At 58.8% G+C, this 18,298-nt stretch overlaps 1 protein-coding gene and 1 long non-coding RNA gene across 2 annotated transcripts; one reads left to right on the forward strand and one right to left on the reverse strand.

Moving 5' to 3' along the window:
* Positions 1 to 1,512: 1,512 nt before the first annotated feature.
* On the reverse strand, positions 1,513 to 17,407 carry LOC142605167 (uncharacterized). Its single transcript, XR_012838896.1, has 2 exons — positions 17,037 to 17,407; positions 1,513 to 1,877 (listed from the first exon to the last, which is right to left on the reverse strand). It is a non-coding gene; the product is annotated as an uncharacterized LOC142605167 (long non-coding RNA).
* Positions 7,411 to 17,905, forward strand: FMOD (fibromodulin). Its single transcript, XM_075775636.1, has 5 exons — positions 7,411 to 7,585; positions 9,480 to 9,716; positions 9,905 to 11,323; positions 13,653 to 14,663; positions 16,616 to 17,905. The coding sequence occupies exons 4-5, from the start codon at positions 13,673 to 13,675 to the stop codon at positions 16,765 to 16,767; spliced, it is 1,143 nt and encodes a 380-aa protein (XP_075631751.1). The 5' UTR covers positions 7,411 to 7,585; positions 9,480 to 9,716; positions 9,905 to 11,323; positions 13,653 to 13,672; the 3' UTR covers positions 16,768 to 17,905.
* Positions 17,906 to 18,298: the final 393 nt, after the last annotated feature.

The following is an 18,298-nucleotide window of genomic DNA, read 5'->3' on the forward strand; positions in this document are numbered from 1 at the left end:
CTCCTCCGCCGGTGGGAGCAGGCAGAGCTTTCCCCGGTATGGTGGGACCGGTGCCAGCTCACACCAGCTCCGAAACCCACCCCGGAGCCCCTGTGTGACCCCGTCCTCTTCCCCGCGACACCCACATCCCTTCACCCAGCAGCGACGGCCGCGCGTGAAGCTCTCCATCCTTTCACAGCCGCGCCGCTGCATCCGAAGTCAGCCGGGAGCAGGGACAGCGGGAGCATCCCCAGCGCCTGTGCCGACGCGCCGAAAAGCCCACGGCACATCATCTCCCGGCACCGCGGCTTGGGGAGCACCAGGAGCCAAGTGGGGCCCCCAGCCCCCCGCAGGCCCACGGGCCGTGTCCGCTAGAGGGAGAGCGCGGCAGCTGGCTTCCATCTCTGGCACCGCGCAGCACCCCGGCAGAGCCGGCGTAGCCGCAGGGCACAGCCAGGGCTGGGTGCCTCTGCAGCCCCCAGGAGCTGGGCTCCCCCCGCACGCAGCCCCCCTGCTCCGGCCACACACACGCTGCCCACCCGAGCCCTCCCGCTTGCACCCGTGGCCCCAGGCAGCCCCGTGACGTGGGGTAGTGGGTGCTGTCCTGTTGGGCTGCAGGGTGCCGGGCAGGGTGCTGAGCCGGAGGGCAGGAGGGGCTGAACCCCCCCCCATGCACCAGCCATGTGAGTCTGCAGCCGCTTCCTGGCGAAGGGTGCATGTAATCACTACCAGACCTCGTTGCGCTGCTTGCTAATTAACCCCGGGCCGCTGCGGTTTTCCTTGCGAGACCCCCAGCCCATTGACTTGGGGGGCAGAGCCAAGGCAGCCCCCCGTACCCCCAGCGCTTGTGAAGTTAAACAGGGGGGTGACAGGAGCGGGGGGGCGGCAGCCAAGCCTGGGAGCAAACAGCACGGCCCCCCCCCCGAGTCAAACTAACACTCTCCCTGGTGCTGTGCACGGGGTTAAAGCTTTTATTGAGTTTAAAACCAAGCAAACACGTTCCCAGCCCTCCCATGTGGCAGCTGGAGGGAAGGACCCTGCTGGGATCAAGGCCATCTTTGGGGCTGATTCCCGATTAAATACCTGGGGGGGTCCTGGAGATTGCACCATCGGTGACAGTGTTTGCTTGTGGTTTCCTGTTAAACGCACCTGAATGGAGACATTTACTTAGGATTTCACATTATTAACAGCCACAGCAGGAAAAGGTTGGGGAAAGAAAAAGCCAATGTTATTTCCCAGAGGAAATGCTCAGTGAGAGGATGCTGGCGGGGGTTTCCTCCAGCAGCTCCATAGCAAAGGGGAATTTTCCCCTTTAAAACACCCAGAGAAAGAAGCCTCCAAAAACACTGCTGGAGGGAACACCCCCCCCCCCCATGAGTGGGATGCGGCTGCTGGGGCCAGGATGCCCCAGAGCCATCGCCGGGTACTGCTGGCAGCCTGAGCTGCGCGTAACCGTTCATCACCGGCCCTCGGAGGCATTACGTGAGAGGATTAATTAAATTTTACACACAGAGCTTAGCGCAAGGCTGGGTGTGATCATGTATTATTCATACGTTCAATAACACAGCTGATTTATTAATGTAAAGGTCAGACTCCCTGGAAGTGAAGGCTTCTTGTAAAATTGCCTTGAGCCGGGATGTTTCGGAGGAGCTGCTGGAGTGGATCCAGCTCGGGGCTGCAGCCGCTGTCGGCCGGGACAGGGACGGCACAGCGAGAGCTGCCCTGTTCCTTCCAGCCCGTTAATCCCCACGCTGCTTCGGAGACGCACGTTCCCACTCCAGCACAGGCAGACAGCAGCGGAAATGTATAGGCAGGAGCCTGGAGGAGTATAGCAGCGTCTATAGGGGCGGCTTCCTGGCTGCCTCCTCCCCGCAGCCGCTGCTTCAGCCATGGAGGACCTGGGGAGCCAAAGAGACCCAGAGCTTACACATCAGCATCTCCGTCTTGCAGGGAAAAAAGGGAGAAAGCCGCAGGCAGCCAACCCCTCCCTCCAGCGCGGTGCCGGCCGGGAGGGAGCTGGCTGTCGGCTGGGAGAGCAGGGGCTGGAGCAATCTCCAATAAAAAAAATAAAAATAAAGGAAGGAAATCCTTATAGCAGGAGCTTTTTTCCCTGAGGTTGCTCTTGGGGACTAACAGCCCACCCAACTCTCAGCCCCGTATTTACGTTGGCCCCGCTTCGGGCACCCCCTCTCCTCTCCTCACCTCTCTGGAGAAGGGCAGCAAACGCTGCGCTTGGGGCTGAGCCCCAACCAGCCCGGCTCTTCCCGGGGAAATACAGGAACCTCTCCAGCGTTTTCACACCCCCGGGGCTGTCCTGCCTCCCTGACACGGAGCGATGCTCACACAGCGTGCTTCATGTGACGGCTGAGCGGACAGTCGCCTGCAGACAGCAAAGGGGACAGAAGGTGGGAGCACAGAGAGCACCCCAAAACCGGACCCATGGCTCAGGGTCAGCCCTGCCCCCCCACGCCCCAGGCACCAGCCGTCCCCTTTTCCCCGCTCCCGCTGCGCGGTCCTGCAGCAGCCGGGGTCGGCCGTGGGGCTCGCATCGGCAGCGGGTTTGCCTCTCTCTTTGAAGGCAGACACAAAACTGAGCCCCAGAGCTGCGAGAGGCCCCGGGGCTCCCAGACACAGTGTACCCCATTGCACAATTCCGAAAGGAAGGACCGAGAGGAGAAGGGGGGAGAAAAACACCCGGGGGGGGCCACGCAGGTGGGGATGCAGTCGAGGTGCGAGCCCTGAGCAAGCGGAGGGGCTCAGGGGCGAGCGGGGAAATTGCTGGGACAGGTTTGGGGGAGAACGGGGCTTTTCTGGATGTCTCTGCTCAGTGGGCTGAGGCCGGGAGGAGGCCAGGAGTGCTGGGCAGGGGTTTGCCATGGATCCCTGCTTGTTTCTGCGGAGCAGAGCGTGGGGGCATCTCACACCCCCCACGGAGCCGCTGCAGCCCAAGGGAGAGGAGCTGGGTCCTGGAAAGGGCTCCTCCAGCACAAACAGGCACCCCCAGGGCAGGAGAAGCCACGGGTGTCCCCGCTGGGGACCGGAGGCAGCTGGCAGCCGTCCCCACTCTGATCAGCCCGCACACGCTGTCCTCAGAGAGGGCCAGCGGAAATCAAAAGAAAACAAAGCAAGAATTTATCAAACCACATGTAGCGTGGCCGGGGCACATCTCATCCAGCCCTCCCACTGCGGGCGCCTCCGAGGAGGGAAGTGCAGGCAGGGGCACGGGAGCAGGGGTCTGCCAGCCCTGACTGGGGTGCAGGGGCTTGGTGCCAGCTCTGAGCGGTGACACGCTCCGCTGGGACAACCTGGGCAAGAGCCCAGGGCAGGGATGTGGGTGCCCCGGCTGCGGGGACAGCTCTGGCTCGGTGCAGGAGGGGCCGAATCGCAGGCTGGGGTGGCTCTGCAGCTCCACCATCACACTCCTCAGCCTGCTCCAGTCCCCGAGGAGCTGCCAAACTCTCCTCCTTATTTGCCTTAACTCTCTCTTCTTGACTTGCAGAGATGCAGCGATGGAGACCCCGTCGCTGCCAGGCTGGTATCGGAGTCCCCGCCGTGCCCTGCACACCAGCCACCCACACACAGCTCTGCCCACGGGGACACTCTTCCCCAGCCCCCCAAAAATCACCCCACTTGTTTTGGGGGTCCTGGGAGCAGCTCAGCCCCAGCAGACATCTGCCCGCCCAAGGGACTTGCCCGCAGGCAGGAGCGGGTGTTGTTTTTTCCCTGCCAGCAGCCGGAAAGCTCACTGAGATTTCCAGGCATCCGTATTCAGGGCTGTCGGGAAGAAGCCGCTTTGATCATCACTAATTATTGCTCACGGGCTGACAGCACCCGCGTGAGCTCTGCAGCACCCAGCCCACCCCCAGCTCTGCTGGAAAAGGTGAACAGGGCACAAGGGATGTACCCCAGAGCATCCCGGGGCATGGCAGAGAGGGGCATCGCCACCCCCAGACCCAAGGGGATGGGCCTGTCCCTCCAACGCCACCTCCTTCTAGATGCTCTTTTTGTCTCCCTAAATTGCAATGGTGCTGCCAGGACCTCAAGTTTTCTCCAAACAACTCAATTCAGCTGAACAGCAGCAAAAGCAGAGAACGCCCACGCCCTGCTTCTTGCTCCTGTTTATCTCCAAAGCTTTTTTTTTTTTTTTTCTTTAAAAAAAAAAGAAAACCACACGTACCTTTAATCTGGAGGAGTGTTTGCAGCTCGGAAGAAGGCCCAAGGATGGTGACGGGAGCCAGGGCAGAGCAGGGCAGAGGTTTGCTGCAGTGGCCCCTGGCAGGGCTTAGCTCTGCTCCGGGTGAAACGATGCCAGGGCGAAGAGGCTCCGGGCAGTGGGACATTTTGATTTGTTTGCTAGCGCGGGAAGCCAGGTGGCAGGAGCAGACAGGAACGCTAATGGGTTTCCCAGGCAGCTGATGTTTCACTTTTCTTCTTTTTTTTTTTTTTTCATATTTCAGATGCTTTAGAGAGAAAAACAGCCCATGCACCGTTTGGGATGGGAGTTTGGTGCCGTGACCATCCCAGAGCCGGGGGGGATCTGGGAAGCTGGGGGGAACCACGAGGCGCTGGGAAAGGGCTGAGCACGCCATGGGACAGCCGGGCGCGAGTACCCATCACGGGGCTGTGGGGATGCACCCAGCTGCAGAGGGCACAGCGGGACAGGATCAGGCCCTGCTTTCTCCCCCTGCCCACCAGCACGGCTATCCCCACCCTGGAGCTGGCTGCATTTCACTATCAGGGGAGCAGATTTGGGAGGCTGTGCATTTTAAGAGCGTTAGCATCGTTTAACAGCAATGATAGATGTGTGGGTTTAAAGGCACCTCGGCACGGGGGACATTCGCCCTGCTCCTCTCCGACGGTCCCTGCTGAGCCAGGAGGGACCCCCAGCAGGTTGACTGCATGCAGGACCCTCTCCGGTTTGCTGGCTAATGCAGGGCAGACTGCTGGTTATAATTTATTTATATTTGGCTTCCAGTGTGTCTGCAACCCTGTTTGCAGAGAGGTTTGGGTACCAAGCTCACCTTGCAGAAGGAGGAGGTCTGCACCGAGCCCTCAAAGCTGGAAAGGAGAGACTCAGGGCAGGGGGACAGGTCTGGGGCTGGCTTTGGGGACAGGCAGAGATGTGGCTCTTGGGCTCAGTGCTTTGCAAGAGGGTTCCGATGCTCCCTGCTTGTGGGAAACATGACGTGAGATTTTTCCCCATCCAGGAGCCTCAGCCAATGGGCTGGAATGAACCTGTTCCCTCCTGCTGTTTGTTCAGGAGAGCTGGGAGGCTTCGGAGAGGAGCCAAGCATTCAAAGGGCCTTTGAAAACATGAATTGAAGGCTCTGAGCAAGGAAACGCTGCGTTTTTTCCTTCTGCTCCTTGGACAGCTGCAGCCAGCACCTGGCAGCCTTCAGAGCTACCTTGATGCTACGGTGGGGAGAGAAGGGGAGAGGCAGCCGGGTCCCGGCGGGACACCTTGCTCGGCCTCAAAGCACAATCACCACTGACAAATGTCCTGGGGCTTCCCGTGCCCCTGTCCCCTCCCAAGGTCCGGCAAGCGGCTGGGACCTGCTGCCACATCCCAGCAGAGCTGCTCTGCCCTGTGATGGCTGAGCACCGGGGCTCTGCGTTTGGACACACATCACCCTGGGGAGCAGGGGCAGGTCCTGCGCCAGGCTGCTGCATATCAGGGTACGGTGGTCCCACAAACGGGGCTGGGAAGACCTCAGCATCCTGCCAGGTTTGGTCCTGACACCACGTGATACCCACGAGCAGAACCGAGCCATACCCACGCAGCCGTGGGCAAACGTCTGCATCACAAGCCCGGGCACAGGCAATAAACCACGGCAGCAGCAGAGCCTGTGACACCTGGTGGGACGTTGTGATCTTCGCAGCTGTCCTCCCAAGTGGATTTGCACTTGGCTAATCCTGTGCAAACTGCTCTCCTGGCTCCTCTGCAAAACCCAGAGGCCCTCAAATGTATTTCGCTGTGTGCTCGTAACCAGCCTCGGTTAGCCATGGAGATGTTAGCAGTGTAAAGCATACATCCAGGGACAGGCGAGGGAGCGACGGGATGAGGAAACGCTTCATAGTTTCCAGTTCTGTTCCAAATTAAGCACTTAACCTTTTCAAAAACATTTTACAGCAGTTGTAATAAGCCCTGACCCTCCTTGTTCTGAGACATCGTCTCCCAGCACAGCCCAGGGCACCAGCCACGCTGCAAGGGGAGAGACACCAGAGCCCGTAGACGGAGATTTAAGAAACCCGGCGTCTGGGGTTTGCAGGGAGGGGGATGAGAGCACACGCGCGGAGACCGTTGGGTATCCAGAGCCACGTCTGTGGAGCTGGGAGCTGTGGAACAGGCTGCAGGGACATTCCTGGCTCTGGGTGCTGGGAGGATTGAGTCCACCCCGTAATAACCCGCAGACCCCAAGAGACCAGGGAGTTATTACACGAGGCTCCAGAGCGCCAAAGGCAGCCTGTAATTACGGTGGGATGGGGCAAAGGCTTCCCCAGCCAAACTAGCATGTCCCGGCGCTGGCAGCCGTGCCAAGTCAGCAGCTGGGGAGGGTAAGGGGCAATTTGGGGTTTGCTCTCACTCCCCCGTGCCCCCCCCGGAGGCAAACAGGAGCTGCTTGTGGCTACTGCACAGCCACAGCCCGGCCCCGGTCACCGCCGGACCACGATGGGACGGATGAGCGGGGATGGGGGGACGGGGGCTGCGGGGCTGCTCTGCGCAGTGAAAGGCGGGCATCGCCCAGGGTGGCACCCGGTACGTGTAGCGTGTCCAGGGCAGGGGACAGAGCAGCGACAAGGGGACACAGGTGGGGGCTGGGAGCTAGCTTTTGGTGCCAAGGCACCTCTCTGGTGCAGGCTCCTTTTCGGCACGGAGCAGCTGGGGTGTGGGATGCGAGCGAGCGGGGCTGCAGCTGGCCACCGATTTCACAACCCCGGGTGTCCCGCGGGAGGGAGAGGAGGGGAGCAGGCAGCGGGCGAGGGTTCCCAGCCGAGGGCTGCCTGCCATCCCATTCCTAGCCAGGGAAAGCCTGGGCTGAGCCCTTGCAGCTCATTGCACGCAAGGGAAGCTTTGAAGCACCTCCCATAGAAATTGGGTGACCCTGGGAGCCCCGGGAGCATCAGACCGTGCTGACACACGGGAGCCGTGGTGAGAGCATCGCCCCGACAGCCCGAGTCAGAGTTTCCAGCAGAGCCCTGGGGCTCGCTCGGCAGTCGCGCCGTCTCCGAGTGACCAACTCCCTCCAGATTGCCTCAAATCTCGATTCAAGAATGTTGTTTGGGCTGAAGAATGTATCATTAAAAAAGAAAAAAGGGAAAAGGGAGGCCAGGGTGAGAAGGGAGGTCGAGGGAGGGTTCGCCCTGCCCTTCTGCACTGACCTTTGTGTTTTTGGACAGGAGGCTGCAGCCTCCCGGTGCAGACATTTGCCAGATGTTGAGAGTGTTACATCCACCCGGCTTGGCCGAGGCTGAGCCCGAAGGGACCCGATGATCCCTGCTCCCCCCACCCGCTGCCTGCACCCCCTCAGGACTCCGTTTCCCCGCCTGCCTTCCCACTGCCCGCTCGTATCGCGGCCGTCCTCAGAAATCAGGTGGGGACTTCCAGGTGAGTTTGTTTTGGGCAGAGCCCTTTGAAAAGGAGCAGCACAGCCCTGCGGGGGAGCATCCCAAGGGATAGCTGCTCTGAAAGCCACGGGGCTGCTCCCCCAGGCACAGCCCCCCAGCAGACACGAGAGGGTTCCCTGCACAGCACGGCGGGATGGGGCGATGCAGACGTACCCAGAGAAGGGCACTCGCTGGCAGTGCCTGCACGAGAAGTCTCTCTGCATTTTAGAAAGGCTGGAAAGAGCCAGGACTAGTGAGGAAGCGGAGGTTTAGGTTGCAAACACCCAGAAAGAACATGCAAAAACCTGGGAGCCGCAGACCTCTGGGCACTGGTTCCAGAGCTTTCTGCTCAGCCGTGTCAGGAGGCCTGATGCAAAGAAGGGGCTCTAGATCGTGGCTTCGGGGGTCCCTCCACCGTGCAGGCTCTGCAGGCGATGCCCCACGCCTTTCCACCCACCCTGCCTGAGCAAGGCTGGGGATGCCAAGGGACAAGGTCTCCTACTCGGACTCGTGTCACTGGAGCCCCTTAAAAGAGCAGCTGGGACCGTCACCCTTCGGGGATCTGCGTTTAAAGACAAGGTCTAAGAGGGGACCCGCAGGAGCTGCCAGGCGGACAGGGCAGGGCATGGGGAAATGGCTACACCAGCACCCTGAGCCCAGCGGGACTGGTAACCCCTTCCCAGGACGGGGAGGGCCATGGAAGTTAAAGAAAATAGCATGAGTGGGAGGACAGAGCAGCCAACAGCTCCAACAGAGCTGAAACTTCTTGGAAATGTAGAAGAGGCAGAAATAACATTTCCATGAGTAAAAAGGGAAGCTGCTCAGAAGCAGCCATGCTTATGACAGTCGCTGTTTTTGGATGCTCACGGTAGGTTTAATAGTTCTCCCTTCAGCCAGGCAGAATGAGCTTTAGCCTTAGCAGGAGCATCAGACTTTTGTTTCTTTGTTATACCATGAAGCATTCGGTCCCCGTGCCAAAAGCATCCTGAGAAACCCGCACCCATCTGCGGAGAAGACAGCGCTCTCGGCTCTGAGTGCAGGATTTACAAATTAAAGGCAAACTCGGGCCAGATTCAGTGGTTTCAAATACAATGCTCAAGAGCATTTGATCAAAACAACTGGAACAAACCCAACCAAAATAGACGCCGTTCACATCAGTTCGGTTCAGAAAACCAAAGCAAACCAATACAGGCATCTGTCTGGCCCTGATGAGATGCAGACTGTGACCGTTGGAGTAACCGCTCCGGATGAGATTATGCAGCGATAGGGACCATTGGCTTGGAGCAAGCAGGACAGCATGTTCCCAGCTCCTGTCACCAGTTCAGGGCTTGCTTTGAACTGTCAGCAATAGGGAAGAGGGGTTTATAGGAAGAGATGTTGAAAAGGTTTCTTGGAAGTCACTCGGGAAGCAAGAGGAGTTGTTTTGCACTGGCCTGAAACGAGCAGTAGCATTGAGGTCTTATCAACACCCGCCTCATGCCAGGCAAACAGACCAAGCAAGGGAGCCCTGCTAGCAGCTCAGGAGATGCTGGACACCTGGAGCATGAGATTTCAAGGTTGGATGGAGGGAAAAAAAGACATATGTAGTTCATCAGACAGTAAATTTTCACTTCCCTGAGACAGTCCTAAACTGGTCAGGATGAGATTCACAGAAAGTCCTGGTGCCTGCGGGGAACATACAAACCGAGCTGCAACATGTCATTATTTTCGGGTTTAGGCTGGGAAAGGGGGATGCGGCCGTGGGGAATGGCACCATTCGGAGCCAGCTCATGTGGGGAGGGCTCCTCAGCCTCCCCAAAGGGCGCATGTCCTGGGGCATGAATATTTTTAACTTCCAGAAGGCAGAGACACCATGGTCCTTATCTAACCTAGCTTGGGACAATTTGCTTTTCCAGAAAAACATCCAAGCCCTGTGAAAGCCTCCGAGCTGTTGGCCACCGGGACACCTCAAGCTGCCAGAGATGTGACGTTGGTTGACACCATCCGAGCGCCGAGCAGCAGATGTTACTGGCTGCCACCACCCTCCCCACCATTTTCCCTGGAACGGAGCTCCCTGGCAGCGGGAACAAACCCCTCCGAGCGGGGTCATTCTCCGCATCAGCCCAGAGCCTCGAACCACCTCCCTGCCCGCGGTGAGAGCCCTTCCCCAGCTGCCCCACGCCACGGCAGCGCTCGATGGGGAAGAAGAGATGCCACCCGCCAAATGAAAGCCCCCACCCCACTTCACTAGGGTTTTTACCTCCTTTTAGGCAGCACTACCCCCCGTCCTCTTTTCCCACTCGAAGGCAAGGCTTTCTCTGAATCCTCTCTCTCCTTGCAGATCCCGGCCCCGTGCTGCGATGCAGCGAGCTGTGCTTTCCAGGCACACTCTTCCTTCCCAAATAGACCGGCTTTCTGGCAAAGTCCCCACTGTACAGCGTGTCCCTCGCAACCCCGGCTGCCAACCACCCCGCGCGTTCCTCCTCCTTACAACAAGGACCTCGGAACGATAAGGATCTTTGCAAGGCTTCCCAGGGGAACAGGATGTTTTGGCTGGGAAATTTTGATGGAAAGCAAGGGAAAAGCAAGCCCGGAGGGAGTCTGGCACCTGCTGAACCTCACTAAGTAATTCCAGGCTCCTGGGAGGGCCTGGGCGTGCTGCTGGAGCCGGACATGGGATGGCGATGGGCGGTCAGGGCTCCTCCTTTCCTTTCCTTTCCCTTCCTTTCCTCGCTGGAGGAAATGCTTCGACAGCCCTGGAAGAGCTGTCTCCAAAGCTGAATGCATGGAGAGCCAGGATGGGGACTGGGGGGGCTGTGACAGCACCCGCTGCTCCCCCGCTTTGCAGGACATCCCCAGGGCAAGGCTGGCACTGGGAGGCGAGGAGCCTTGTGAAAGGGAGAGCTGCGAGCTCTCCGCTCTCTGCCCGACCACGGGTGCCCTCGGCACACGCTCCCCTGCCCCGTCCCCCCGCGCCCACCCCCAGGTCAGCCTCGGAGGGGAGCACACCCCCGGCCCCGGGCGGATGGGAACAGTCTGCAGAAATGCCAGCTTGGCATCTCTCTCCTGCCAAGCTGAAGACAAATTCCTGCTGTCACAGTGGCCCTTTGGTAGGCAATTTATTTACCTTGGATGCTGCAGCCTTATCGTTCATGGAAATGTTTATCCTAAATATTTAATAGCAGGACTGCATAAACTGAGGCTTCCTGGGGAAGAAGCCCAGGCTGCAGTCAGAGCAGGCACTAACGTCTCTTCCCCTGGTACTGCAAAAGTTAAAGATACTTTCTCGCTTCTCCCTAAGAATCACATCCTCAGCGCCTCAAAATCAGATATTTTTTAATCTGGCCAAAGGCCTCCTCATTGCTTCCTGATGAGAAACGCAGCAGACCTAACAACAGCCCTTTTAAAAACAACATCCCCGATTCCACTAACTCGTTAAACAGAGAGAGCCTGAAAAGTGCCAACACTCCTATGAGAAAAGACGGGAGAGAGAGAGAGAGAGAGGGAGGAAAGAAAAAGCAGGTTATTTATAACGCCAGGCAGCATTAGGGTCTCTTCAGTCTCTTCTGCAAACTGGCTGCTGCTGGGAGGTCACTCCCAAAAAACCTGCCGAGCCCGTGACCTGCAAGCACAATATTTGATCTGGGATCTAGGGCGGGCACCAGCCTTTGCAAATTTGGAGACACACTCACATGCTGCTTGACACACCGGAGATCCCGGAGAAGAGCAGCGAGGCTTTGGAAAGGAGGCTCTTAGCTTGGTAAGTCCTTCTCTATATTTATTATGATTTTTTTTTTTTTTTTTTTGAAGCCTGATTTCCATACCCTTGCCTCGGCGGGCGGGCAGCTGCCACGCGAAGCACATGCCAGCGACACGGGTGGCACAGCTTGAAAGCCAGCGCTCCTGAGCCGCGGCGGCGGGGAAGCCCTCTCCTGCTACTCCTGCTCTTGCCCCTCTGGCAGCTCCTTGCCCACCTGGCCGGGAGCTGGACACCTACAGCCATCGACACCCGGGTGCGGGCAGCGCCTGCTCGCTGCCCCCCTGCCCATCCCAGCTCTGCCCATCCCCTCTGCTGCGGTGCAGGGGAAGGGGCAGCCGGTCTCACGCCTGGCACAGCAGCAATGGGCCAAGTCCATGGGTGGCCACAAGACTGTGAAGCCCCTCGCTCCAAAACCTGCTCCCTCCCAGGTGAGGAGCTGACCCCATTAGCCCGGCAGCCTCTGGCACGGGAGCTTGGGCACCGGGAGATGACACGGGCACCGGGAGGTGACACGGATCTCGTGGCCGGCACACTCAGCTCAGATCGCATCCAAAACCAGGGCTGAAGCCCACCGGGGAGGGGAGAAGCAACCTGCAAATGAAGCAGGAGGCAGCGGTGTCTGCTGAGGACACATGCTGGGGTTACCAGTATGTTGAAGGGGGTCACTAGAAAAGGTGGAGGGACCCCATGGATCGGTCCTGCCCCGCACAGGGGGCTGCCAAGCAGCTCTGCATGGGTGGAGAAGCCAGAGCGGCTCTGGTATTTCAGCAGGCAGAGTGCCCTGGAGCAGGAGGGAGGAGGAGGAGAAACTCCTCTGCCGCTGCCAAGCTCCCCCGTTGCACAGAGCATCCCAGAGGACCACGTCTCATCTGCCCCTCGGCCGCACGAGCACGCGGAGGGGGAAGGAGGGAGAGAAGGAGAAAGCGAGGGAGCCATGCCTGCCCACCGCCACCTCAATCCCTCCTTCCTTCCAGCGCGAGCAGCCTGCCAGGGTGCCTCGGTGGCAGGGCAGCCGCTGCCTCGGAGCAGACTGTGCCCTCTTTGTCTGCCGGGCCAGACGTCCCCTCCTCGCTGCGGGCTGGGGATGCGGCGAGGTTTCATCGGGTGACCCCACTGCCACCACCCCCCCGGCACGGCGAGGAGGGACGCTGGCCCGTGCCTGCACGTTGCCCGCACCGCGGCTGCCGGAGCGGAGCTGGCAGCGATGCAGCGGCAGTCCCACAGCGCTGTGCTCCCAGCCACGTCTATAGGAGCCAGCAGGCAGGAGCGAGTCCTCTCCCCCTCCGAACAGCATGGCCCCGCGTGTTTCCTGGAGGCATTTCAAGCCGCCTCGCTCCAGGCCGCTCTGTGTGCTCGTTTAGCCCCGAGACGAGGAGTCAGGATGAACAGCCGGAGCCGGAGCCCTCCGGCTCTCAGCACCCCAGCGTGCCAGCACACCGCCCTGGGCACGGTGCGGGGGCGGCTGCGAAGCCCGCGCCAAGCTGAGGGGCTCAGGGATGGGTTTGCCTCGCTCCGAGCCCTCCGCCCTGCTCTCTTCTGGATGTCGGCCCTCGGCAGGCTGGATGTCACAAGCAGGGTCCAGGCACCAGGTCTGGTGACGGCTCCCTCTCTCCCTGGTCACACCGGCCTCGAGGGGCCAGCGGATGCTGGTCCTTTTCGCGTCGGGGCTGAGCTGGGGAAATCTAAGCTTGAAAGTGGTTTCATGTCAAAAATAAGCCAGAACTTGTTTACCAGGCTTTACATCAGTCCCGAGCAGCATGAGCATCCTGCTTTTTTGTGGGGGAAGGGAGAGCTGGATGAAACCCACAGCGAATCATGTCACCAGCGAGTGTAGCATAAATATAGCTCCATCGAAACATGCCTTGAGCTCCATCAACCTGTTCTCACAGTCCTTTCTCCTCCCTCCCGTGCAGAGCCAGTGCAGGCAAATCCCAGGAACCTCGGAGCAGAGCTGCGTGACCTTATCCAAATTCAGACCACGTGCCCCATATCTCCATCCTCTACTCAGCTCTAACAAGAAATGCCCATAAGTAAAGATTTGACAAGCAAATATCCCCTGGGATGGAGGGTTCTAGCAGATGAAAAGGGGGGGGAGATCAGGTAACTGCAAACAGGGAACATGTCTGCAGCCACATTTTTTTGGGGGTAGGATTCACTCAGGTCCCCTGGTTCTCCAGCTCTGCTGCCAAGTGCCACCAACCCCACGCAGGGCTGCAACCACATCAAACCCCGCTGGATTCCCAGGCCACGGGATGCAGCTCTCCTGCCTCTAGCCCTTAAATCAGACCCGACAGCGCTGATGGTTTCCTCCCCATTTCTCCCCACCCAGGTCCCTCCAGCATCAGCACCATGCGTTGGGCCACCATCCTGATCATCGCTGGGCTCTGCGGTGCCTCCCTGGGCCAGTACAATGAAGAAGAAGACATGGCTTGGTTACAGTACTACATGCGGCAATCCCGCATGTCCTCCTATAACTACATGCCCTACTACGAGGATGAGAACACCCCTTACGTGTACTCTTACCTCCCAGCTCCAGACACGGAGGCGGAGCCTGGCCCTGAACCTCAGCAAGCCCCTTCCTGGCAATGTCCCCAAGAGTGTGATTGCCCCCCTAACTTCTCGTCAGCCATGTACTGTGACACCCGCAACCTGAGGTACCTGCCCTTCGTGCCTTCCCGCATGAAATATGTCTACTTCCAGAACAACCAGATCACTGCCATCCAAGAAGGTGCTTTTGACAACGCAACGGACCTGGAATGGCTCGCGCTGCACAATAACCAGATCACCAGTGAGAAGATGGGCAAGAGGGTCTTTGCCAAGCTCAAAAGCCTGGAGAGGTTGTACATGAACAACAACAACCTAACCAAGATGCCCAGCCCCTTGCCCCGCTCCCTGAGAGAGCTCCACTTGTCTTACAATCAGATCTCCAAGGTCCCCTCCAACGCTCTGGAGGGTCTGGAGAACCTCACAGCCCTGTACCTCAGCCACAACTACATTTTTGAGATGGGAGCATCCCTCAAAGGGCTCAAGTCCTTGATCCTTGCTGATCTCAGTTACAACCACCTCAGGAAAGTCCCTGATGGGCTCCCAATGGCTTTGGAACAGCTCTACCTAGAGTACAACTACATCAACACCATCCCTGATGACTATTTCAAGGTCTCTCCCAAGCTGCTCTATGTACGAATGTCCCACAACAGCCTGACAAATCAAGGTCTCTCTACCAACACTTTTAATAGCAGCAGCATCCTCGAGCTGGACCTCTCTTACAACAGGCTCCAGAAGATCCCCCGGGTCAGCACCAACCTCGAGAACCTCTACCTTCAAGGGAACCAAATCAACGGTGAGCAGAAATGCGTCAACCAAAGCGTGGTGGTGCAGTAGAGGGATGGGGAGATGGGGATGCAGAACCTGTGCCTCCCTGTGGGAGACTACCAGGGGTAATGGTTTGAGCAGGAAGCTGGAATCTGGGAGACTTCTAGGTGGCTCTCAGCAAGGCAGGAATGGGGCCTGTTGTGTCCCAACATACCCGGAGCCAAGAAGCTCCCAGCTCTGAAGGCTGCCGTGTGATCCACAGAGCCATGGAGCCGGTTTTACTGAGCATTTATCTGCCAGAAGCCTGAGCATCTTCTGGCTAGAGATGCCAGAAACCAGCCGTGGGTTGAAGCTGATGCAGGGCACAGGGACGTACCCTGCGGTGCTCGGCGGTCTGCAGCACTCGGGGCCAGCACAGCCCCTTTCTCCAGCCCCTTCTGCCCACCTCCCTCCCTGCCTCGTAGGGCCCCGGCACAGCCCGGGGAACAGCCCACGGCCCCAAAGCCCCCCAAGGGTCGTGGTCTGCAGCCGAGGGGCACATCCTTGCTGGGGCTGGGACAGGTGGGAGCTCTTAGTTATTAGAGCCATCAACGCAGCATCTTCTGCCAGGACTAAAATTCGCTCCACTTAATACACAAATAAATAAAAGGAACAGATTGTTCTGGGGCTGCTATTTATAAAAATAAGCTAGAAAAAAAAAGCCACCAAGCAGTCTCCTGGAAAAATCCAGGCTTGCTCCTCTCACCTGCCAGGCCCAGAGGGCAGGACCCCCCTGGAGCGGTGCTGGAGCCCCTGAGCAAGCCTGGGACGGGGATGGGGATGGGGATGTGTCAGTGCAGCCATCAGCTGTTGCAGAGGAAACGCACAACCCCGCACCGGGGAACCGACAGAAACACAAAACCAAGAACAGATTTCCAAATGTTTGCTCTCAAAATTCGTAGCTGTTAACATCTGCCCACAAATGCCATGAAACCACCGTGGAGCCGTTCAGGCTTTACAGCAGTTTTTCCTCCAGCTGCAGGTTTTGCCGCTGACCTTTACAGCATCCCCCGGAGCGAGGGGCTGCGGGTCCAGGCGTGCAGCACCAACCTCTTTGGGGGGCACATCCCACCCCACGGGCCATCAGGGCCGGGGTCGTGCCCCTCCAGCCACCCCGGGAGGTCCCCGCTTGCCTTCCTGCACACCGCAGGGCTTGCAGCCCCCCAAGCCCCCAGCCTGTGGGTGCAGGGGTCCCCCGGCACCCCGCTGCCTTCCCCAGCAGCATCCCGGCTGGAGCTTTGCTGCCCTCTAGTCGGTCGCTTCTCTCCCAAATCCTGCACAAAATTTTTTTGGATTTTGTTCCATCTTCTCCCTCCAAACGCAGCCCAGGAAGGGCCGGAGTTTCCCTGCCCGGAGCTGGCAGCAGCGGGTGGCAGATGAACGGAGAGGGGATGTCTGTGGGCATGAGATGGGGATGGGGACAGGGATGTCCTCCCTCCCGGACACGCTGCCTGGGTGGTCCCGTGGTGGCCGGCGGGAGTTGGGGGCTGGAGGCTGCAGCGTGTGAAGCCTCACGGAAGAGGCTGCAAGGGCAGTTCCCGATGAAAAGCACCGTTCTCCATCTGACTCCACCCGGCTTTTTCCCTACGAGCGCTCCAGCCAGGCTGGGAGAGGCAGCCGGGAGCGGGCACTGCCACCGCTTCCAGACCCTTGAACAGGCACAAACTCACAGGCTCCTTCTGACTGCAGCTGGGAGCATCAGTTACCCTTCCAGATTAAGAGCAGAGGGTGTCGAGTCCAAATTTGCAGGAATAATCGGTGATTTGGGGGTGCTTTATTTCCTACCCACCTTAACATAGCCCAGCTCTCAGTACTCTGAGACCCATCTCCAGAGCAGCCCCCTTCGCATTTCCCACATCACTCCCCTAAGATCAGGCATGAAGGTTAGATGGAGCCGGGACCAAAGCCGGTGCTCAGCTCTGTCTCCTCTCCCCCCCGCAGAGTTCTCCATCAGCAGCTTCTGCACCGTGGTGGATGTCATGAACTACTCCAGGCTCCAGGTCCTGCGGCTCGACGGGAACGAGATCAAGCGAAACGCGGTGCCCCCCGACGCCCCGCTGTGCCTGCGGCGTGCCACCATCATCGAGATCTAGCCTGGCCCCCCCCGGCCCCCTCCCCGTCCTCAGGACTTGGCTCCCCCGTTCCTGGGGAGACACTCACTCCCATTTTAATGCAGCTTGACAGTTTGACTTGGCTTCCGCAATAGTGCGATAAGGGTACTCCCACACCAGCCCACGCGGGTGGGCAGGAGCCGTTCTTCCCCAAACGCTGCCTCTTCCCGGCTCCCCGGCCACGTGGGGTGGGACAGGTCCAGGCACCGTTGCCCCTCTGACCCCACTCAACCGCCCCCCAAAGCACTCACCTTCTCCCCTGGTTTGGGTGGGATGCAGCGGGGACGGGGGAGAGCTCATCCCACCTCCGGAACAGGGCACTGCGTGGGGAGGGGTTCAGGCGTGGGTCCTGCAGAACCAGCAGATCTTAAACGACTCACCCTGGGCCAGGTGCCAGCGGTCGCTGGGAGAAGCATCCGGAGGTTGGGAGCTGCATGAGTAAAGGGTTAACGATACCCTGGCTGCCAGCATCCCTCAGGCTAGGATGGGGAAGAGCAAATCCACTCTTTCCCCTCTGTTTTTCCCCCCTTCCATCAGCCTCCTGCTCCAGAAATAAAGGAGAGAAACCTTTCCTGCTGCTGCCGAGCGGCTGTCAGCTGCTAGGGTTCACGAGAAACACCCTGAAAACGGCCTGTTCGCGGGCCGTGGATGAGGGGAGGGTCTCACATCTTCCTCCCAGACCACTGGTTCAGGGCAGGACCGAGGGCGAGGGAAGGGGCAATTCCCAGTGCCATCACCCCGGCTCCCTGGGGAGCCCCAGCACGCCCAGCTCCATCCCACCCACCGGCTTGGCTCCAAGCTCCCTCCCTGCCCAGGTCCCCCAATTAAAAAAAAAAAAAACACCAACAAAAAAATCACAGTGACATGTGCATCTGCAGCAAGTCTGAATTCACCAAAAGCCAAAACCACCCAACTTGGTTCCTTGGACAATTTAGTTTGAGAACCAAAGGGGCAGCTGAGCTTTGGAGATGACCTGCAAAGCTGAAGAGGTCATCCAGACCCTCCGCATTTAAACTGCATGCTAGCACTATAGAAACAAAAACCCAAAAAACCCTGTACTATCACTGACGCATGAACTGTAGATATCATACCGACGAATAAAGCCCTTTCTGTAACTGCACGAGACGTGTCTGAGGAATCCCAAGCGCAGAGACCAGGGCCTGAGCATCCGGGCTGCTCTGAGCACCGTAACCTCCCCTCTTGCACACCAGATCTTTCTGCAGACATAATCCGGGCTGGATTTGCCGTCTAGTGGTTGTACCAGACACGACACGTGCGTACGCCGCCTTCCCCGCACCGCGGAGCTGCTGCTCCAGCATAGCCCAGATGGGGTCCATGCAAGGACGTTTGTAGAAGGAAAAAACAGACATGGAAAAGTGTCAGTTGAGAGAGGGAACACTGTGCCACTGGCACAGTACTTCTGGTCGTTATTTTCTGGATGTTTTCATGTTCTCCAGTCTTCAGCCCTGCTTATTTTTAACAGCCTAAGCTAGAGGATGCTTTAAAAATATTT

Source organism: Balearica regulorum, chromosome 25 (assembly GCF_011004875.1).
Source record: "Balearica regulorum gibbericeps isolate bBalReg1 chromosome 25, bBalReg1.pri, whole genome shotgun sequence".
Classification (NCBI taxonomy): Eukaryota; Metazoa; Chordata; class Aves; order Gruiformes; family Gruidae; genus Balearica; species Balearica regulorum.

Bases quoted from the DNA above. Each gene is read 5' to 3' on its own strand.
- FMOD (XM_075775636.1), top strand. From the start codon at position 13,673: ATGCGTTGGGCCACCATCCTGATCATCGCTGGGCTCTGCGGTGCCTCC. The intron at 14,664-16,615 runs GTGAGCAGAAAT...TCCCCCCCGCAG, and splicing joins TCAAGGGAACCAAATCAACG to AGTTCTCCATCAGCAGCTTC.